A 24,372-nucleotide genomic window follows, 5' to 3' on the forward strand; every position below is an offset into this window, starting at 1 on the left:
AACTAAATTTACCAGAGCATAAAACATACACAAAATAAGATTATATAACATTGAATAGGAACAAGGGAAGCAAAAAGGTTAGGCATCGCATTAATTGGCAGTTCAGTTGTGCAAGTATGTTCATATTTTAGTCGTGATTTCAACTATGTCCAAGTATGAGAACTAGAGCGCAGCCACAGGCAAAAGTTTCTCCAATTGTATGACTTGGAGACTTCTTGCGAACCCCCATCACACATGTCCATATTGAATCCCATATCCTAAACTCTAATAAATTTGAGTAACATATGAATATTGACAGTCTAAATAGGTTATAAACTAATACTTAGAGCTAGACATAACGTAAATCTGAACTAGTGTGGGGTATAATGTCCGTGAAAATGAAATAATCTCTGATAGTCCCCAGATATCAAAGACCATCAATAAAGCCCGGTGCGTGCAGTCAGTGTCCCAAGATTGCAACTAGACATCAAGCCAGTGGGCCATCAGTTGAATGTGGAGAGCTGCACGGGACTTTGAGATCTTACCCGATTCCCCTTCTGACAGCGCCAATCTTGATGCGGCTAACACAGGAGCCGAGAACTGAGTAGATGGGGAGAGAACATCGCCGGAGGAAACGCTCTAGCCGCATCCATGCCATTGAAGCCAAGGGTGTCGGGTAAGTGCACCCGACAAGAGGCCCCTCAATACCTGACAGGGAGGGTCCCACGCGTGAGACATAGCAGCCGGTCAACCCCGGATCATCAGATATAAGCACACCGCACATTGAGGAACTAGCCCTAATCATCCTCACTGGCACCTGTTTTCTCTCGGGCGTATTAGTGATCACGGGAGCATAGGAGAGAGATGTGTCGTGCCCATACCCTTGATGCCACAAGTAAGCTCTTATTTGCTCCATAGTCAGAGTGTCACAGAGTGTTAGGGAACATATATGAGGCTCCCTAACGTTAAGATGGGGTCGCATGTTGATACACTGCACTTCATGTTTCTCCATGGGCGCCATTTTCTTCTCCTTTAGTAGTTGCTGCTTAGATTGCGCTGTTATGATGGATGTAAGGTTAGCGAAGTGCGAATCCACCTTCCGATCCAAAGTGACAAGCAATGCCAACAATTCGTTATGAAGGGTCTCATCCATATTGAGAAGTTCCTCTGTTGCCCGTTAATATTAGGCTGTAAACTGATCAATAAGCCACGAGGGACACAGTAAAGCAAACTTGTTCATGTGGCGTTTCACAGGCCCGCAGACAACCTCTGTGTTATCTTCATCTAAGCATCCTCGGGACCCCAGGAAGGGGATCATCCACCTATGGAGGGTTGTCCCGTTACCACCCATATATGGCACAAAGTGTAAAAGTCTCTGTTTTATAAGTAAATTAGCTTTTTTGAGTATTTTACTTGAGGAGCTCTATGTAAAGACGTCCACACTGCTTGGTTGTTGGCTCCGCCCCCCTGCATTTACAAATTTTAAACGCCTTTTCTTTTAAATATCTTTAGATAGATTTTTTTATATTTAAAAAAAGGTAAAAGGTCTGCTAAAAAGTCCTGTTTAATTCATTTTAACCTACATTGGATTTATTAAAGGTGGCACAAAGATGGTTTAAAGCACATCAAAAAACATAATTTATGTAAGAACTTACCTGATAAATTCATTTCTTTCATATTAGCAAGAGTCCATGAGCTAGTGACGTATGGGATATACATTCCTACCAGGAGGGGCAAAGTTTCCCAAACCTTAAAATGCCTATAAATACACCCCTCACCACACCCACAAATCAGTTTAACGAATAGCCAAGAAGTGGGGTGATAAGAAAAAAGTGCGAAAGCATAAAAAATAAGGAATTGGAATAATTGTGCTTTATACAAAAAAAAAATCATAACCACCACAAAAAAAGGGTGGGCCTCATGGACTCTTGCTAATATGAAAGAAATGAATTTATCAGGTAAGTTCTTACATAAATTATGTTTTCTTTCATGTAATTAGCAAGAGTCCATGAGCTAGTGACGTATGGGATAATGACTACCCAAGATGTGGATCTTTCCACGCAAGAGTCACTAGAGAGTGAGGGATAAAATAAAGACAGCCAATTCCTGCTGAAAATAATCCACACCCAAAATAAAGTTTAATGAAAACATAAGCAGAAGATTCAAACTGAAACCGCTGCCTGAAGTACTTTCTTACCAAAAACTGCTTCAGAAGAAGAAAACACATCAAAATGGTAGAATTTGGTAAAAGTATGCAAAGAGGACCAAGTTGCTGCTTTGCAAATCTGATCAACCGAAGCTTCATTCCTAAACGCCCAGGAAGTAGAAACTGACCTAGTAGAATGAGCTGTAATCCCTCGAGGCGGAGTTTTACCCGACTCGACATAGGCATGATGAAATAAAGATTTCAACCAAGATGCCAAAGAAATGGCAGAAGCTTTCTGGCCTTTTCTAGAACCGGAAAAGATGACAAATAGACTAGAAGTCCTTCGGAAAGACTTAGTAGCTTCAACAAAATATTACAAAGCTCTAACAGCATCCAAAGAATGCAATGATTTCTCCTTAGAATTCATAGGATTAGGACATAATGAAGGAACCACAATTCTCTACTAATGTTGTTAGAATTCACAACCTTAGGTAAAAAATTCAAAAGAAGTTCGCAACACCGCCTTATCCTGATGAAAAATCAGAAAAGGGGACTCACAAGAAAGAGCAGATAATTCAGAGACTCTTCTGGCAGAAGAGATGGCCAAAAGAAACAAAACTTTCCAAGAAAGTAATTTAATGACCAAAGAATGCATGGGTTCAAAAGGAGGAGCTTGAAGAGCCCCCAGAACCAAATTCAAACTCCAAGGAGGAGAAATTGACTTAATGACAGGTTTTATACGAACCAAAGCTTGTACAAAACAATGAATATCAGGAAGATTAGCAATCTTACTGTGAAAAAGAACAGAAGAGCAGAGATTTGTCCTTTCAAGGAACTGATGAACAAACCTTTATCTAAACCATCCTGAAGAAACTGTAAAATTCTCGGAATTCTAAAAGAATGCCAGGAAAAATGATGAGAAAGACACCAAAAAATATAAGTCTTCCAGACTCTATAATATATCTCTCTAGATACAGATCTACGAGCCTGTCACATAGTATTAATCACAGAGTCATAGAAACCTCTTTGACCAAGAATCAAGCGTTCAAACTCCATACCTTTAAATTTAAGGATTTTAGATCCTGATGGAAGAAAGGACCTTGCGACAGAAGGTCTGGTCTTAACGGAAGAGTCCACAGCTGGCAAGAGGCCATCCGGACAAGATCCGTATACCAAAACCTGTGAGGCCATGCTGGAGCTACCAGCAGAACAAACGAGCATTCCTTCAGAATCTTGGAGAATACTTCTTGGAAGAAGAACTAGAGGCGGAAAGATACAGGCAGGATGATACTTCCAAGGAAGTGATAATGCATCCACTGCCTCCGCCTGAGGATCCCGGGATCTGGACAGATACCTGGGAAGTTTCTTGTTTAGATGAGAAGCCATCAGATCTATTTCTGGGAGTTCCCACATTTGAACAATCTGAAGAAATACCTCTGGGTGAAGAGACCATTCGCCCGGATGCAACGTTTGGCGACTGAGATAATCCGCTTCCCAATTGTCTATACCTGGGATATGAACCGCAGAAACTAAACAGGAGCTGGATTCCGCCCATACCAAAATTCAAGATACTTCTTTCATAGCCAGAGGACTGTGAGTCCCTCCTTGATGATTGATGTATGCCACAGTTGTGACATTGTCTATCTGAAAACAAATTAACAACTCTCTCTTCAGAAGAGGCCAAGACTGAAGAGCTCTGAAAATTGCACGTTCCAAAATATTGATCGGTAATCTCACCTCCTGAGATTCTCAAACCCCTTGTGCCATCAGAGACCCCCACACAGCTCCCCAACCTGTAAGACTTGCATCTGTTGAGATTATAGTCCAGGTCGGAAGAACAAAGAAGCCCCCTGAACTAAACGATGGTGATCTGTCCACCACGTCAGAGAGTGTCGTACAATCGGTTTAAAGATATTAATTGAGATATCTTTGTGTAATCCCTGCACCATTGGTTCAGCATACAGAGCTGAAGAGGTCGCATGTGAAAACGAGCAAAGGAGATCGCGTCTGATGCAGCAGTCATAAGACCTAAAATTTCCATGCATAAGGCTACCAAAGGGAATGATTGTGACTGAAGGTTTTGACAAGCTGATATCAATGTTAGACTTCTCTTGTCTGACAAAGACAGAGTCATAGACACTGAATCTATCTGGAAACCTAAAAAGGTTACCCTTGTCTGAGGAATCAATGAACTGATTGGTAAATTGATCCTCCAACCATGATCTTGAAGAAACAACACAAGTCGATTCGTATGAGATTATGCGAAATGTGAAGACTGAGCAAGTACCAAGATATCGTCCAAAATAAGGAAATACCAATACCCTGTTCTCTGATTACAGACAGAAGGGTACCGAGAACCTTTGAAAAAATTCTTGGAGCTGATGCTAGGCCAAACGGTAGAGCCACAAACTGGTAATGCTTGTCTAGAAAAGAGAATCTCAGAAACTAAAAGTGATCTGGATGAATCGGAATATGCAGATATGCATCCTGTAAATCTATTGTAGACATATAATGCCCTTGCTAAACAAAAGGCAGGATAGTCCTTACAGTTACCATCTTGAATGTTGGTATCCTTACATAACGATTCAATATTGATAGATCCGGAACTGGTCTGAAGGAATTGACCTTCTTTGGTACAATGAAGAGATAGAATAAAACCCCAGCCCCTGTTCCAGAACTGGAACTGGCATAATTACTCCAGTCAACTCTAGATGTGAAACACATTTCAGAAATGCTTGAGCCTTTGCTGGGTTTACTGGGACACGGGAAAGAAAAAAAAATCTCTTTGCAGGAGGCCTCAACTTGAAGCCAATTCTGTACCTTTCTGAAACAATGTTCTGAAACCAGAGATTGTGAACGGAATTGATCCAAATTTCTTTGAAAAGAACGTAATCTGCCCCATACCAGCTGAGCTGGAATGAGGGCCGCACCTTCATGGGTACTTAGGAGCTGGCTTTGGGTTTCTATAAGGCTTGGATATATTCCAAACTGGAAATGGTTTCCAAACTGATACCGCTCCTGAGGATGAAGGATCAGGCTTTTGTTCCTTGTTGTGAGGAAAGGAACGAAAACGATTATTAGACCTAAATTTACCTTTAGATTTTTTATCGTTTGGTAAAAAAGTTCCCTTCCCTCCAGTAACAGTTGAGATAATAGAATCCAACTGAGAACCGAATAATTTATTACCCTGGAAAGAAAGGGATAGCAAAGTTGACTTAGAAGACATATCAGCATTCCAAGTTTAAGCCATAAAGCTCTTCTAGCTAAAATAGCTAGAGACATATACCTGACATCAACTCTAATGATATCAAAGATGGTATCACAAATAAAATTATTAGCATGTTATAGAATAATAATAATGCTATAAGAATTATGATCTGTTACTTGTTGCGCTAAAGCTTCTAACCAAAAAGTTGAATCTGCAGCAACATCCGCTAAAAATATAGCAGGAGTAGAGACAGCCCCATTAACCTTAGGGATTTTGTCCCAAAACTCTAATCTGTCAGATGGCACAGGATATAATTGCTTAAAACGTTTTAGAAGGAGTAAATGAATTACCCAAATTATTCCATTCCCTGGAAATTACTTCAGAAATAGCATCAGGGAGAGAAAACACTTCTGGAATAACTACAGGAGATTTAAAAACCTTATTTAAACATTTAGATCTAGTATCAAGAGGACCAGAATCCTCTATTTCTAATGCAATTAATACTTCTTTAAGTAAAGAACGAATAAATTCCATCTTGAACAAATACGAAGATTTATCAGCATCAACCTCTGAGACAGAAACCTCTGAACCAGAAGAACCATTATCAGTATCAGAATGATGATGTTCATTTAAAAATTCATCTGAAAAAAGAGAAGTTTTAAAAGACTTTTATGTATACTAGAAGGAGAAATAACAGACATAGCCTTCTTAATGGATTTAAAAACAAAATCTCTTATGTTATCAGGAACACTCTGAGAATTAGATGTTGACGGAACAGCAACAGGTAATGTAACAGTACTAAAGGAAATTTTTATCTGCATTAACAAGTTTGTCATGACATTCAATACAAACAACAGCTGGAGAAACAGATACCAAAAGTTTATAGCAGATACACTTAGCTTTGGTAGCTCCAGCACCGGGCAGCGATTTTCCTGAAGTATCTTCTGACTCAGTTGCAACGTGGAACATCTTGCAATATGTAATAGAAAAAACAACATATAAAGCAAAATTGATCAAATTCCTTAAATGACAGTTTCAGGAATGAGAAAAAAATGCCAGTGAACAAGCTTCTAGCAACCAGAAGCAATAAATAATGGGACTTAAATAATGTGGAGACAAAAGTGACGCCCATATTTTTTAGCGCCAAATAAGACGCCCACATTATTTGGCGCCTAAATGCTTTTGGCGCCAAAAATGACGCCACATCCGGAACGCCGACACTTTTGACGCAAAAGAACGTCAAAAAATGACGCAACTTCCGGCGACACGTATGACGCCGGAAACAGAAAAAAAAATTTGCGCCAAAAAAGTCCGCGCCAAGAATGACGCAATAAAATGAAGCATTTTCAGCTCCCTAATAGCCCACAGGGAAAAAGTCAAATTTTTTAAGGTAAGAAAAAATGATTGATTCAAATGCATTATCCCAAATATGAAACTGACTGTCTGAAAATAAGGAATGTTGAACATCCTGAGTCAAGGCAAATAAATGTTTGAATACATATATTTAGAACTTTATAAAAAAGTGCCCAACCATAGCTTAGAGTGTCACAGAAAATAAGCTTACTTACTTACCCCAGGACACTCATCTACATGTTGTAGAAAGCCAAACCAGTACTGAAACGAAAATCAGCAGAGGTAATGGTATATATATAAGAGTATATCGTCGATCTGAAAAGGGAGGTAAGAGATGAATCTCTACGACCGATAACAGAGAACCTATGAAATAGACCCCGTAGAAGGAGATCATTGCATTCGAATAGGCAATACTCTCCTCACATCCCTCTGACATTCACTGCACGCTGAGAGGAAAACCGGGCTCCAACCTGCTGCGGAGCGCATATCAACGTAGAATCTAGCACAAACTTACTTCACCACCTCCATAGGAGGCAAAGTTTGTAAAACTGATTTGTGGGTGTGGTGAGGGATGTATTTATAGGCATTTTAAGGTTTGGGAAACTTTGCCCCTCCTGGTAGGAATGTATATCCCATACGTCACTAGCTCAAGGACTCTTGCTAATTACATGAAAGAAATATCCAATAAAGATAGATATGATTTGTGTTAAAGGGACACAAAACTCAACATTTTTCTTTCATGATTCAAAAATTGAATATCATTTTTAAAATGTTTCCAATTTACTTATCAAATTTGCTTCTTTCTCATTATTCTTTGTTGAAGAGATATCTAGGTAGGCAGTTTACACATGTCTGGAGCGCTACATGACAGGAAATAGTACTGCCATCTAGTGCTCTTGTTAATGTATAACATTGTTGCTAAACTGCTACCATATAGTACTTCAGACAGGAGCACACTCCAGACCTTACCTTCCTGCTTTTCAACAAGGGATAACAGGAAAAGAAAGAAAATTTGATAATAGAAGTAAATTGGAAGGTTGTTTAAAATTGTATGTTCTGTCTGAATCATGAAACAATTTTTTTGAGCTTTATTATTATTATTTATTATTATTCTTTATTCATAAAGCGCCGACAGATTCCGCAGCGCTGCCCATGGGTACAAGGATAACAGTACAGTGGAGAAACAATACGATAAGACTCAACATTTTACAGACAAATACAGGGGGAATTGAGGGCTTTATGTCCCTTTAAGTTTCTATGCATGTTGATTCATTTCAAAGTAGGTGATATGTGGTTTTAATTTTTCAAAGGAGCGCCAAGTGGACAAGTCCCAACAGTTACATTGCCACAAGAGCTATTGTGACTCAAAAGCTTTAAATATTGTTGTTAACGGAGACATCTCCTGTAAGTTTATTAGAGAGTTCTAACCCAGGTAGACATGTTATCCCCAGCATAAGTACGCAAAAATAGGAAGAGCCAGCACACCTTCAAAAATGTTTAAAGTGACATGATATATTTTATTTGCTAAAAGGCTATTCGTTATTCAATTAAATGCTGCTCTAATTCGTTAGAACATGCAATTTTATCACCAGTGACTCTGCAACTCTACGTCTAGACTACAAGTCGATATTGAAGGATGCGCTATCCATATTGCAACCCTGGTGTAACAAGTCAATGCTAAAAGAGATTTACCAGAGAATGTAATGTTAGCACAGTCCTCTTTTTTTTGTGCGCCCTATATTTTCAGTGGATAGCGCAACACATAATAGAGCCGAAAACCTTAGTGTGACTGAAGACCTGAAAAAAAATTGTTAAGGCTCGAATATATGCATAACAAAACACATTTATAATATAATAAAGTATTTCACGTATATATATATATATATATATATATATATATATATATATATATATATATATATATAGAGTATATATATATATAATATATATATATATATATATATATATATATATATATATATATATATATATATATATATATGCACATACACATATTAACCATAAAATATGTTTTTTTTATCTAAATAAATGTTTAAACAGTGATGTAAAGGGATTTAGTATATGACAAGGTGTTGGACTGGGAATAAAGCTTTTATGTAATACAGAATTTATTATGGTATCTGAAGGATGATATAGAGGCATCTGATATTGCCCTCTTGAGGTCTCTAAGAATGTTTATTTTGACTTGCCTTTTTACATCTTGGAATGTCTTCTCCCTTTTTTCTTTTTGTTTTGTCTTTTGGCTCCATGTAGTTAGCAGTGCAAGCCGCTTTCCAGCCCTTGTGGGCAGGTTCGCACATGCGAGCCTGCTTCAGGCTATGTAAGAAGCAGAGGTTATTAGACTGTTTCTTACAATCTCTGCCACCTCTGAGTTGGCGGAGAGAAATCCCCCTGAGAAAGCTCGCTCAGGGTGATTGTCCGGCTCTTCTCTTTCTCGATTGGTCATGTGAGAGTAGGGGTCGACATTACACACTGACTTGTTTTTGTAAAGATTTGTGATCAACCCCAATGTTGGTTAAAGAGAAACAACAGAGCTCTTTTAATTGGGAAATACTCATTATTAACAGATTTCTTTAATGCAAAAAAAAAAATACATTTCCTGAACTGCCATTAATAATCATGCTTACTCTAATTAAATAATAATTCAAATTTCTTTATAGGAAAACTATTCATAAAATAAAGGACCAAAAATGTGAGGAAATCACAACACATACATTATATAGAAGGTATCAATTATTAGTAACTCAATAAATGAATTGACTCACAGTTTATGCAGATAGATAGGGAAATACATATCCAATAGATAGAAAAAGTAATTATACTCAACTATTTTTACACATATACAGGCATTGAATACTAAAATATTCGTAAGTTGGTATATGACACTCAGTGCAAGTAATACTTGTTGGAAAGGTTATGACCAAGTAAGAACTATAGGATATATATATATATATATATATATATATATATATATATATATATATATATATATATATATACAGGTAGCCCTCAGTTTACGCCAGGGTTAGGTTCCAGAAGGAATGGTTGTAAATCGAAACCGTTGTAAATTGAAACCCAGTTTATAATGTAAGTCAATGGGAAGTGAGGGAGTTAGGTTCCAGGCCCCTTTCAAACTTGACATAAGTAACACCTAATACATTATTTTTAAAGCTTTGAAATTAAGACTTTAAATGCTAAACAGCATTATTAACCTAATAAAATAGATTGTATCATCATCAAACTAACTTTAATAAACAAAAACATTTGCTAAACCGCACCTAATAAAATTATCACACAAACACAGACTGTATCATCATCAAACTAAGTTTAATGAAGAAAAACAAAATAATCACACAACAGACTGTATCATCATCAAACTAAGTTTAATGAAGAAAAACATTTTTTTACTTGCATTTTTCTGCAGCTAAGGAAAGTGGCTGCTAGATATTGTTCCTTTAAAAACGGCTCCATTGCTCAGGTCTGGTTATACACTGATTAATTTCAGCCTGCCTGTGTTTAATCACACAACAGACCGTATCATCATCAAACTAAGTTTAATGAACAAAAACGTTTTTTACTTGCCTTTTTCTGCAAACAGTTCTCTGCATTGAGTCTGCATCTAAGGGAAGTGGCTGCTAGATCTTGTTCCTTTGAAAGCTGATCCATTGATCACGTCTGGCTTGCTTTTCTTTGCATGTGTTTGCTGCAACACAAGCGGACAGCTCCACCTACTGGCTATTTTAATGTATGCATGTGCTAATGCTTTCAATAGCAGTCAATGATTTTCAATAGCAGTCACATGACTGAAAAAAAAGGGCGTTATTCTGAAACGGCGCAAATTGAACCGTCGTAAACCGAGGGCCACCTGTATATATATATATATATATATATATATATATATATATATATATATATATATATATAGTGGTAAATTGGCATAAACAAACAAATCAAAAGGAGTATGGGAACGGCATCCAAGTATTTAAGATAAAAGTCCATCTTTATTGTGAACAGTTAAAAACAGAAAAGAACAACCATATATTTTGCCACACAATAAAGTAAAATAGTTTTGGATAGGTAAAATAAAGTAAAAGTGTGTTAGCAAATAGTACTGGATTCATAAGTGATCTTATTCAATAAATTATTAAAGTAAATGATAGAGGTTTCCCTGTGATAATCATTTGTGCTGGGAACTAATAGTAAAGTGTTGTAAGAAGTTAGATTTATCTGCCCTATATGTGTAGATAATGAAGGTTGATATATACCAAGATATAGAGGAGGCTATTTATAGTATTAGAGGGAAATATTGGTAAGTATATATAAATGTGCAATATTTGTAAGATGCACAATAACTATTTTTGTCTTTTTAAAATTAAATGTTCCTTAAATAAGTGTATCATAGTCACCACAACACTTCAAATCATATTTATTATTTATTAGCGAAACAAGTGGAACTCATTAATGACCAGCAAATAGGTCTGATCAGAATTTTTTTTATTCATCTCTCAATTTGTATACTGTTAAATGACTATTTAATTCAGTAGAATTGTATGGAATTGCATATTCAACACATGCATAATAAGTTTCCTTTCATATTCCTGTCCCCTGTAATCACATAACATCCGTAAGCCAATCACAGACTAATATATATATATGTGTGTGAACTGTGAACTCTGAGAAAAAGGAAAAGGATGCTACCAATTGTAGTAAAACATCTTCAATCTTTATTATAATCCAAACGGTTAAAGCAAATTCACTGATCGAGTGAGATTTTGCTGGGAAGTTTCAGAGGCAAGTCCCTGCTTTCTTTGCACAGTGGCTCAATGTATGGGGCAGAAGGCGGCAGATCCCCGGATTTACACTTTGTGAGTTTTGTGTAAGCCTGGTGTCATTGTATTGATGCAGTTTATCTCTCACTATCCCCATTGGAAACATTAACTGTTAGTCAGATATGTACACCTTGACTGTTTAGTAAACATGCACACCTTGATTAATAGTGTGTTAAGTGTGACTGGATTACTGGGTAAACTTTTGTTACTTAATTAACTGTGAACTCTTGCATATGCTCAGAAGGATCTGGTGCCTTATCAAGTGTGTATATAACTCCGACAACTAAACAAACAAGTTCTCCGAGTGTATCAGTGTGCTAAATCTGTGAAGTGTGATGAATAAAATATGATACATTGTTGCAAACACTGCTACCATATATTGCTCAAGACATATGCATGCTCTTGAGCATATCTAGATTTGATCTTAAAAAAATATTACAAAGATAACAAAGTCAATTTGACAACAGAAGTAAAATGCATACTACTTGGAGGAATCTTTAAAAATCTAATGCAGATTTAGGTCCCCTTGGAGAAGGGAAGATACTATTTTAAGCAGAAATCACAATACCTAATTCAAATCACAATAGGTAAATGAAGCAGTGATGTACTATGAAATGTTTGTTCCTTACAATCCATTATACCTGCTGGAGTATATGAATTTGTTTACAAATAGCACCTTTATGTTTATTTTCTCATTCAAAATAGCTGATTTTGCCTGCTAATACCACCACCTATACTGACATTTTCAGTACAGTAGGATTGGCTATATGAAAGCTATGCAATAAGAGGGATCAGCAAAAATCAACCCCCAGTGTAAAGTGGGAGAAAGAGAGAGTTCAGCCTTTTTGAACAGGTGTTCCTGCAGTTGCTTTGAATACAATTAAATCAAATCATCCTTTTGCCTGAATATGTCATCTTCATATTTGAGTTGTTCAATTCTGCTTTGATATGAGGACCTCCTGAAACTGTGTGCAGTATATTAACAAGGTTCAAAATCCAGTATTCTTTCATATTGTGTTTATTAAGTCATAATTACCACTCAAACACACTGACAGGCTCACATTCTTACTTGTAAAGCAGATAAAATCTTATAACCCAATTTACTAAAAAGTACATGGATTTATTCATTTTAACATGAAAAATAAGTAACAAAAATAATATACATATAATATATATGCTACAAGACTTGAGTATATACATTTTTACATGCTACAATTCTGCCATATTTGCATGTTTTATATTAAACATTACACATTCTTTGTAAAGATCTGACTGCAGAATTAACATTTATAAAGCAAAGGTTTTTCTTCCTCTCATAACATAGTAAATGACCCTCATAGCTGTGCAAGGCTGAAAACAATTTCCTAGTCATTTTAATAAATACTATAAGACTTAATACCTTAAGCTGTAGCTACAGATAGAACCTTGAATAATACATAATCAAGACAGAACACTTCATCAAGTGAAAATGCACATGTACTGCAGTGTATGCACACCTGAAAATATTGAAAAACATTGGTCCTTTTAGTCAGTTGTAATGACAAACACAATTAATTTACCATATACTGTATATCTGTACATTATTATATAATTGTGATAAATAGTAGATTGTGGTTATATAGGCATTTCAGTGACACATAAAATGGCACACCCAATGCTGCAGTGACATTACTTAAGTGAGTGTCAAAGAAGGGACATGGAACCCCATATGTTTCTTTTCAAGATTCAGAAAGAACATGCAATTTTAAACAACTTTACAATTTACATCTTTTATCTAATTTGCAAAATTATTTTTGTATCCTTTGTTGAAATGTAAGGCTCCGTAGCAGCAATGCACTATTGGGATTTGGCTGCAAATATACGCCTATTGTCACTGGCTCACCAGATGTGTTCAGCCAACTTTTCAGTAATGTATTGTGGCCCCTTTAACAGAGGATACAAAGAGAAATTTTATAATAGAAGAAAATTGGAAAGTTGTTTAAAATTGTATGTTCTATCTGAATCATGAAAGAGAAATGTGGGGTTATATGTCCCTTTAACATATAATTGTTGCTTGATGTTTTATGGAGAGACTTTTGCAATTAAATATTTGATTACTCTTTCATTGTGTGAAATTGCTTATTCATAATTTGATCTGGTAACTCCAGGAAGTGTACCGCACCATCCAATGGTGTTACCTATTCTGCTTATGCCTAAATGTTATATTAATCAGAGAGTATGACAGCACATTATTTAAGGCTGTGCACAACCTAAGTAAGTGATAAGCACCATTAAATACTTTAACATTTATAGGACACCCCTGTTTTACTAATGTGAGCTATTAACATATTTGGCACACAAGAGTAATATTTATCAACCTGTATTTTTATAAACCTTTCAAAATTAAGATTATATTAAAAGTTAATATTTTAAATAAATACTATAAACAACTTTGATATTCTGAACTTTATACATAAATATACAAAATGCAAGCACTAGTGTTTCTATATTGTCTCTTTAAATCTTAATGAATATTGCATCTCCTAATAGGTAGGGAGATTGAAATCTCAGTGACACCCCCAGCTGGGGAACCACTGACGTAACCTAATCTCCAGATCCTAGTATATTTTTCCCAGTGTCCTCTCTGCTTATAAAACAAACTGGTGCAATGTGCACCATATTTATTCATTTTTATACTTATTAAAAGGAAAAAACAAAAATAAATGTAAATAAATAAATAACCACTACACTGGTTAGATACTTTGGCGTCCATGTTTGGTTGAACTGCACTTAAAGGGATATTAAATTGATTTTTCTTATATATCTTTAGTATATATCAACAATTAAGTGCTGCATTACAAAGACTTGCGCACAAAATTATAAAAAATTATCATATAAATTGATAATTTGATATTATGAGAGCCTATAGGTATCAAGTATTCACCGTGTGTCAGGATGCACTCTAGTCTTTGATAAGTCATCAGAAAAAAATATGTTTAGTGTTAAACTCTAGAAAAAGCAGTCACAATAATATTATATTGAAATTGTTTTTACTACAGTTTGATCTAATAGAAAGTATTTAAAATGTGTCATTGATAAAAAAAAGATGTTTATGGTCTAAATAAAGCAACTTTTTTTTAATACTTTTGGCTTGCCTATATCCCCAAGTAGAACAGTGGGAATTTTTGTTTTAACAATTCTTTGTAAATTCAGCAAAAAAATACAATATTTGGAATTAAATTCCAAAAAAAGCAGTCACAATAATAATGTAAGTTATTATCATCTTCAATTATTCTGTGTGCAGTGCTAAAGAATTAAATTGAGTTTACTGTCGCTTTAATTTGCATAGTTTGAATTGTGCCCTTTTCATGCAACCATTATCACTTTTATTTTCTCATTTGTGTGCTACATAGAACTATGCTCTAATAGAACAAAACAGAAATGTGGTGTATTGAATAATCTAACAATTTGTAGAACTTTACATTTTTGTCAGTGGATGATAATATTATACACAATTAATTGAAACAAATGATGATTTTGCCACTATCAAATACAGTCTGGAAAAATGAATGGAAACCATTTAATTGCATTAAAAGAGGAGGGACTCATTATGTAATGAAAAATGTATCTGATAGTATAGCTTTCTTTATTAGGTCTATTAGTGCATTATTTATTTTTAAGTCAAATTCTTTTCTTAAAACTACTGAATATCATAGTAGTCAGATCGCTTTCGACAGCAGCGCTTCACCCATACCCAGTAGAGGCTGATCATAAATACCCAATAGCCAACATAAGCTGCTGAACCATAAATAAGATAGATCTTCTCTGCATCAATGAGGCGACAACTGGTGCACAGACACGTCATGACAATGGTGTAGATGACGCCTGCTAATAATACCGCACCCCATATGGACAGAGGGAGAAGCGGAAGATAGTTTCCCACTACCTTCTTCCGCCCTGATGTGCCCCAGCTGCTCTTGTTCATGGTAAGTATGGCAAAGTACTTTGTTGGAAGAAGACCCACCATATAGAGAACAGCATACAAGGACATGAATATCATGACCAGATTTCTTCTGAGAAAACAGGCGTAAAGTGCTTTGACTGTTGAGATAAGTTGGATGCAGATTAGAACCCACAGAATATCCCACAAGTGGCAGCTGAAAAAGAGCTTAATCACTGTTACAGTCACAAAAAATGGGAAGATGCCAGTAATTACGGACTCATATGTCATCCATAGGTGGTGCTTGTGCCACCATAGGGCATTATATAACCATTCCCTAAAGTAGGACTTGGTCCAACGAGTCTGCTGGTTCAGCCAACGCAAAAACTGAGCTGGTGTCTCTGAATAGCATTTTGAACGTGCTGTGTACCTAAAAAGAAGTTGAGATATAGGTTACATGCTTGTCAGATATAACTTGTTGTCTACAAGAGATATTAAAGGCTGCACTCTGTCCCCAAACTTATGTGAAAAGAGAAGTTTTTGGTTCCACAATTTGGACAAAGCATGATAACCATAATTTCACATAAAGGCAAATTTCTTAAGGCGAATACAACTCTAATATATTGAAATCATTTGTTATAAGTTTTATTGATTATAGGAGAACCGCAGTTTAATGGGAGATTTAGGAATCCTAAACTTAAGGGATATTAAAATTGCTTTTTTACAGTTTGAACTAAAGGAACATATTTAAAATATATTACTGGTAAAAAAAAGATGTTCCTGTTCTGAATAAAACACATTAATGCATTTGGGGTTTGCCTATATCCACCAGTAGAAACTTTTGTTTTAACCAGTGATCAGATGTTTAACTTGATCCCTTTCATGCATAACATATATATATATATATATATATATATATATATATATATATACAAACATTTAAACATTTTATTTTATTATTCAGATAGAGCATACAATTTTAAAGAACTTTTCAATGTACTTCTATTATCTAACTTGCATCCTTCTCTTTGTATTCTTTGTTGAAAATCATACCTAGGTAGGCTCAGTAGGAGCAATGGTCTAGTGGGAGCTAGCAGCTAATTAGTGACTGCACATATATAAGTGATGTCATTGGCTCATCTGCCTTGTTGTTCCTTCAACAAAGGATATCAAGAGAATGAAGAAAATGTCATAATAAAAGTAAATTGGAAACTTGTTTTGTTTGAATCATGAAAGAATAACTGTGGGTTTCATGTTCCTCTTAACTATGCTACAGTGCAATGATGTTATATTTAATTTGTTAATTTGTACAGTGTCTATTATATAGGGCCACAACCAATAAGTTAATCTGATAGACTCCATGAGGTTACTGAAATACATACTAAATTTACTTTCTGCAAAATATCAAATCTCCAGTCTGCAAAACTCTGATAAATTTGTTTAGACCCACCAAAATATCACATCTAGCTTGCAAAGAAACAAAAACATTTAATAAATGTGCAAAACGTTAAGAAATGCTAATTGATTGGTTAAAGAAATGCAGTGCAATTGCTCTAGAAAACCACACAATAGGCGTTTCATGTCAAATCTGAAAACTCCAGAAAAAAACTTCTGATACCTGAAAATGACGTGTTCTTATTCAGTATGTTAGTTATTCAGCTCACTTTGATGACATATAGATTGTCATATATCAGGGACAGGTACTACACAATTCCATAGTGCAAGGTTTGCTAACCTATCGTACTCAATACACATTCGCTCACACTCTGCTTCCTGGCTAACACCATGCTTTCTGGTTTAATTATCTGCAACTGCAGTACTTAAAAATGTAATTTTCTTATGAAACCAACTATTAAGAGCTAGGGCAAACATTTCACTCATGTCAACATTTTACTTAATGTGCACAAGGGAAAGCCCTAACTAACAAGACACTTGTAATCTAGCCCTAAGTGTTTATGTATGTATATATATATATATATATATATATATATATATATATATATATATATATATATATATATATATATATATATATATATATATAATGCAAGTAAAAGGAAGCGCACTCCAAAGGACTTGTTAGATATATTCACCTTTATTTTGTGAACGTTTTCGAGCTTATACAGCTCGTCCTCAGACAGGCAAAGTATGAACCATACTTTGCCTGTCTGAGGATGAGCTGTATAAGCTCGAAAACGTTCACAAAATAAAGGTGAATATATCTAACAAGTCCTTTGGAGTGCGCTTCCTTCTACTTGCATTGGATATTACTTTTGCTGCACCCAAGGCCTGGTTGTGGAAGTTAGGAGTGCACTTTGTCTTTATACATATATATATATATATATATATATATATATATATATATATATATACACCAAGAACAGTCAGGGTGGATTTGCTCTCAAAAGAAACAGCAACTGCCAGGGTGTCAGGAAAATTAAATTGTATCCAATATAGTAAAGATCCATACTCACAGTAACTATAACTATAATATATATCACAATTGGCACATGTGCAGTGAGTGTGGGTCTTTACTATATATATATATATATATATATATATATATATATATATATATATATATATATATATATAGACTTTGTTTATTTAATGCATTTTTAAATTGAGAAATGGTACTATGAGCAAGCGTGCATAGTTTTATTAGATTATTATCAATTCGGGCACACTCTCTCAAAATAATTTACAACCCTTTCCACAGTGTATGTGTTCTGTCTAAATATGTTTTGATTGCTGCCTGAAATAATAAAAAAAAGAATAGTATAAAATATAAAACACCAGTCACATGCTGTTTTTCAATTAAATTATTATGCATGATAAATGGGAAAGTGTTGATAATAAATTTCTGATCCTAACTTACTTGGTTGCATAACCAATACTAAGCATTCGATTGGTTAAGTGACGGTCATCTCCAAACGTGCAGTGTGTCCCCAAAAACTTTTGATTGTACCAAGACTCAAGAAATGTCTGCAGAAGGTCATTTCGGTAAAGACCTAAATAATAGGAAAACAAAACAGCAAAACCAACAATGAAAAACATGTAATATTATAAATACCAGATATACTATGTTTATAAACAAATCAGAGAGGTTAGTCTTAGATTAGTCACAATTGCCTACTAGTTCTACTTAAGAGGATAGTAGGATTCTATATTCTAATTCTGACATAGGATATGATGAGATCTTACATCAATTATGGAGCTGGTGAAATGCCTACAAAATAAATAAAGCGAAATATGATAGTTTTTATTTCAAAATGTTTTTGCATCTGCTTTAGGGTTAGTACAATATGCTATGCATAATCAATGTGTGTTATTACAAATTACTAATAATCTAAAGCGAAAGCATGTATTACACAATGAAGTGTTGCAATGTTTCATTTAGCCAAGGGGACAGAATAAAATTTAGATATCTTTGGTTTACTAGAACTAAAATATTCCATAGTTAATATTTGTAGAGATGGTACACTCTAAAGTTGACTTACCAAGAGGTCCACTAATACATGATACACAATTAAAGAAGGATTGACAGGCTCTTTCCACATTAAATGCAATCCAGTATCGAAGACTACTCATGAAGCTTATGTAGGAATCCGAAAGATTTAAAATCCGTACATCGCCCCCAACTGCTCCATATTGGTCATTTGACTCCAGAACTTTTACTAGTTCCACAGTAGCCATTGGCTCAAGCTTGGTGTCGGAATCACAAACCTGTGTGAAATATAATAACATAAAGCTGGAATTTCCAATTAAATACTTTGAGAATTATAGGCAACTATTTTAAGAATTTTATCCTTAGTCCTGAAAAGTATGTATAAATATTCTTAAAAAGAAAAGTTACCAAAAGAGGAAACAAGTACTTTTTTTTAATAAAAGACACTGTAATACATGATGACAGAAAAAGGCATTGCATGTAATCATAAAAATAGTCAAATGAGACTTCAGCATACATTCTATTAAACAAACATCAGGGATATAAATATTACAACATAATATTTGAAAATATTTGAAAATAAGTAAAACATAGAAACATAAACTTTTGGAAAATAATAAGGAAACAAAGGCCCAACTAGACTGTTTACATGAACAAGGGTATACAATATAATGGTAGCAATAAAATCAACAAATAAACTAACAGGACAAACATTTATATGCTTTAGTTATTTTTTATAGAAAAGTAGGCTTACCTGGACATATTCAACAGTATCACCAAGAGCTCTGAAAGCTGTGTACATGACTTCTCTCTTTCCACCCCATTTTTGCATGATGCACACACACCTCTTGGTTTTGATCAGTTGCTCAACCTCTATTCTCATTGGATCCTCAATCTCAATTTCACTGTAGTCAGGCAAGGTTGTTTCTTGGAAGCCTTCAATTATTTCTTCACCATAGGTTTTCATGTTTTCATAATCAACAATCTGTTGATAGCTTATGTTTTCAGGTTGTTCTTCAATTGTATTTAATCCACGGCTTGTTGCAGTATTCCATATAAGTCCTGTTCTTTCCTGAAGAGCAACATTGCCAATGTTAGAGTTGATTTTTTGTGGAGTTGACGAATGATAGTTGTTTTCCCAGCAAATAGTTCCTACATCTTCTCCCTCAAATACTTCTTTGAACATATCCATCATGTATTGGTCTTCTTTTTGGTTACCATCAATAACCATTATTATTTTCAATTTATCTGGTGGGTAATGCGTATTCTTGACAGACTCTAGACATTCTCGAAGATAGTTTGGATCTTCTTGGTAAGCGGAAATTGTCAAGGCTACCGTTTTGGTGTAAGAACAGCTATTTCCATGCCTCCTCATTTTTCTATGCTCCAAAAATGCAAATAAGCTTTGAATAATCAAGTGGATGGCAAGGAATGCACCATAGATGCCAAATGCCAGGATGCGATACTCATCTGTTACTAACGGGATGGTATCTACAAAAGCCCATGTCACACCAGCCAGTACCAACAAAGCAAACAAAATGGTTACTAAACGACGTAGAATACCCATCCATGTGGGATCTTCTTTTCTTTGATCATCCATCCCCAAGTAGATACGGCTAATTCAAACAGGAGGAATGTAAACCCTAAATAAAATAAATAAATGCATGGCATGATGGTTTGCACATTTTAAGTAAGTTAAATTGTCAGAAGAATAAGTGCTTGCCATAACAGATGCACAAAACATATGCTCTAGCATTGAAACATAATAGTCATATATCTTTATCTGCTCCACCTACCTGAATTTTTATGGTAAAGAAAAAAAACTACATGTGCTTTGAAGTAATTATAGCTTATATGAACATAAATCTGGACGTATTTATTTATCTCTTTCAAGAAATAAGTCTAAGATTGATTCAATGTCAATGAAAGAACCACCAATGCTTGTTTTATAAATTGAGTAACCTGTTTAATGAAGCGGAAGTGAGCAATATTAGTTGATTATGTCACATCCCATACCACCATCATATACAATTAGTTCTAAGGGTTAAAAGAACCCAAATCACTTATGCAGAGCTCTCATCTTTCCCACATTAAGTCCCAGGCTGGGAGCTCAGCCTCTTCCCCCTTCTCCTATTTGTGTCCTTGTTTCACAATGAAGTCCAGAAATGGCAAGCTCCACCCACAGACCACTAAGTCATGCCCACAGACTTTCATGACCTTGGCCTCTCTGACTCTGCCCCATGCAACTGAAATGTAAAGGCCATTGAGTTACTGCATTCCCCACGTCACACAGCTGGATTAAAGGGATATGAAAGCCAAAACATGTTCTTATGTGAGTCAGAGAAAATAATTTAAAAAAAGGTTCCAGTTTACTTTTGTTATCAAATTTGCTCCATTCCTATAGTATTCTTTGTTGTAGAGATACCTACGTAGGTGTCGGTAGCACTACATAGCAGGAAATAGTGCTGTCATCTAGTGCTCTTGCAAATGTATAACAATCTTGCAAAACTGCTGCCATAGAGTGCTCCAGACACATGCATGCTCCTGAGATTACATCCCTGCTTTTCAACAGAAGATACTAAGAGAATGAAAAAAACTGATACTATAATTAATTAGAAAGCTGTTTCAAATTCCTTGCTCTATCTGAATCATGAAAGAACATTTTTGAGTTTCATGTCCCTTTAAAAAAATAAACAGCTTTTTGTAGATAGCTTACTTTGAACAAACACCCTCCTAACCCATTTATGGGTTGTCTCCTAAGCTTACATTCCTGCTTTTTCAAATAAAGATAACAAGAGAATGAAGAAAATTGATAATAGTAAATTGGAAAGTTGCTTAAAATTGAATGCTGTATCTGAATAATGAAATAAAAAAAATGTTTTAATATCCCTTTAACAAACATCTGCTTTCAGTGAGTTAAAATGACTGTAATGTGAAATTGCCAGACTAATATGTGGAAAAACAAGTTACATTATGATTTGATTAACTGTAATTGTAGGCCAGAATTTTTGTTTTATTTTTTGACTTCACCTGAAGGAACATTTTTACTATTTAGCAGATTCAGACTAACATCTCTGAAACATACATGTACAATTTACAAAGCCATTACCACATTCTTTTCACCTCACTATTTTCCCGTGTCCTGTAATTTACAATTCTTCACAGTGCAAAGATAGATAGATGTCTCCATGGAGGTGGTCTTAGATAGCTGGCAGCTTTTCCTAAGCATGTATTATATATAGCAGGGCTGCCCCAAACTATACTACATGGTGCAAAGGTTTTTGTGTGGCCCTCAGTATCACTGAGCAGAAAATAGTCCCCAGTAATGTAACAGTTCCATGCTTCTAATTAGCTAATTAAGCATGTGTAGTTTTATCAAGTTTAGTAAATATAAGTATTATATAAAGTTAAAGGGATAGTAAAGTCCAAATTAAACATTCATGATTCAAATAGGGCATTAATGTAATTTTAAACAACTTTCTAATTTACTTTTATCATCAAATTTGCTTTGTTCTTTTGTTATTCTCAGTTGAAGGCTAAACCTAGGTAGGGTCTAGTGCTAATTTCTAAGCCCTTGAAGGCCGCCTTTTATTTGAAAGCATTTGACAGTTTTTCACAGCTAGAGGGAGTTATTTCATGTGTTTCATATAGCTAACATTGTGCTCATGGACATGCAATTATTTAAAGGGATACTGAACCCAAATTTTTTCTTTCACGATTCAGATAGAGCATGCAATTTTAAGCAACTTTCTAATTTACTTCTCATATACATTTTTCTTCGTTCTCTTGCTATTTTTACTTGAAAAATAAGGCATCTAAGCTAAGGAGCCAGCAAATGTTTGGTTCAGAACCATGGGCAGCATTTGTTTATTGGTGCTGTCCAATCAGCAAGGACAACCCAGTTTGTTCACCAAAAATGGGCTGGCATCTAAACTTACATTCTTGCTTTTCAAATAAACATACCAAGAGAATGGAGAAAATGTGATAATAGGAGTAAATTAGAAAGTTGCTTAAAATTGCATGCTCTGTCTGAATCACAAAAGAAAAAATTGGGGTTCAGTGTCCCTTTAAGTCAGCATTAATTGTCTGAAATGCAAGTCTGTCAAAAGATCTGAGATAAGGAGGCAGTCAGCAGAAGCTTAGAAATAAGTATATTAATATAACAGTATTGGCTGTGCAAAACTAGGGAACGGTAAATAATGGGATTATCTATCTTTTTAAACAATAACATTTTTGGTGTTTACTATCCCTTTAAATTCAATTAATTAAAACAGGTAGTTTTATAAGTTGCTTTTTTTTTAACAAAAATGTGGTTATAATATGATTTTATTTTGGGGTGTTATCTGTAGAATTAGTGTGAGTATAATCTGTCCTATCCTGTCATTTGTGAACAGCTCTCCATACAAAAGACTTTAATATAAAATATTGACCATGTTGACTATTTTAGATGCAGTCCCATAGTAGAATAGAGTTCTGTGTGATAGCATTTATATTTCCACAACACCAAACATGCTTTTCTTCTATAATGAAAAATAATAAATGATTGTCATATATCATTTTAACCAGTCAAATAAGTTTTAAAGGGCTAGAAAGATTTAAATACTTCTTAGAGAAGATAGCTGTGACATATGTATTCAATATGCATGAGTAACATAAAAAGAATATCATGAATGTAGGAGGAGCAGTAGAAAGGTCTCATTATTTGGATAGAACATACAATTTTAAACAACTTTCCAATTTACGTCTATTATCAAATTTGCTTCATTTTCTTGTTATCCTTTGCTGAAGAAACAGCATTGCACTACTGGGAACTAGCTAACACAACCATAAGAGACAAATGTGTGCAGGCACCAATTGGCAGCTAACTCCCACTAGTGTAGGATATATGCATATTCTTTTTCAACAAGGGATACCAAGGGAACAAAGCACATTTGAAAATAGAAGGGAATTTAAGTGTCTTAAAATGACATGCTCTATCAGAATCACGCAAGTTTAATTTTGACTTACATATCCCTTTACGTAATTAGAAAAAGCAATATTTAAAGAAAGGGTGGTTGATATGAAGAATGAAAGAAAGAAAGAGAAAGAAAGCACAAATATAATAGATATGTTATTGCATTAATTTGTATTATTATTACAGAGTATCACTATAGTATTGGTATACATAAGCAATATATCTAATATCTTCTTACCATATGCTAGAAGCCTTTTCCTATGCAGGTGTCATTTTTGGTAACCTCACCAGTCTAAGAGTCTCTTTGAGCATTTGTGCAATATTGTACACAGGTTTTAAGGTCTGTAAAAGTTGTGTGACATGCCCTGCAATGACATCAGAAAACTACACCCATGATTTTTTTTTTAATAAAAAATAGCCGTGACACCACACCCTCTGGACTTACCCCTTTCAAACATATTTTGGTAAAAGAAAGTTACATCCATATTTATGAAAAAAACGTCAGAAGATCTTAC

General features: G+C 34.9%; 1 protein-coding gene across 1 annotated transcript; it reads right to left on the bottom strand.

Moving 5' to 3' along the window:
* Nucleotides 1-12,538: 12,538 nt before the first annotated feature.
* On the bottom strand, nucleotides 12,539-24,154 carry LOC128638145 (hyaluronan synthase 1-like). Its single transcript, XM_053690008.1, has 5 exons — nucleotides 24,096-24,154; nucleotides 19,658-20,546; nucleotides 18,956-19,181; nucleotides 18,334-18,466; nucleotides 12,539-15,885 (listed from the first exon to the last, which is right to left on the bottom strand). The coding sequence occupies exons 2-5, from the start codon at nucleotides 20,501-20,503 to the stop codon at nucleotides 15,216-15,218; spliced, it is 1,875 nt and encodes a 624-aa protein (XP_053545983.1). The 5' UTR covers nucleotides 20,504-20,546; nucleotides 24,096-24,154; the 3' UTR covers nucleotides 12,539-15,215.
* Nucleotides 24,155-24,372: the final 218 nt, after the last annotated feature.

This window comes from Bombina bombina, chromosome 8 (genome assembly GCF_027579735.1).
Source record: "Bombina bombina isolate aBomBom1 chromosome 8, aBomBom1.pri, whole genome shotgun sequence".
Lineage (NCBI taxonomy): Eukaryota > Metazoa > Chordata > Amphibia > Anura > Bombinatoridae > Bombina > Bombina bombina.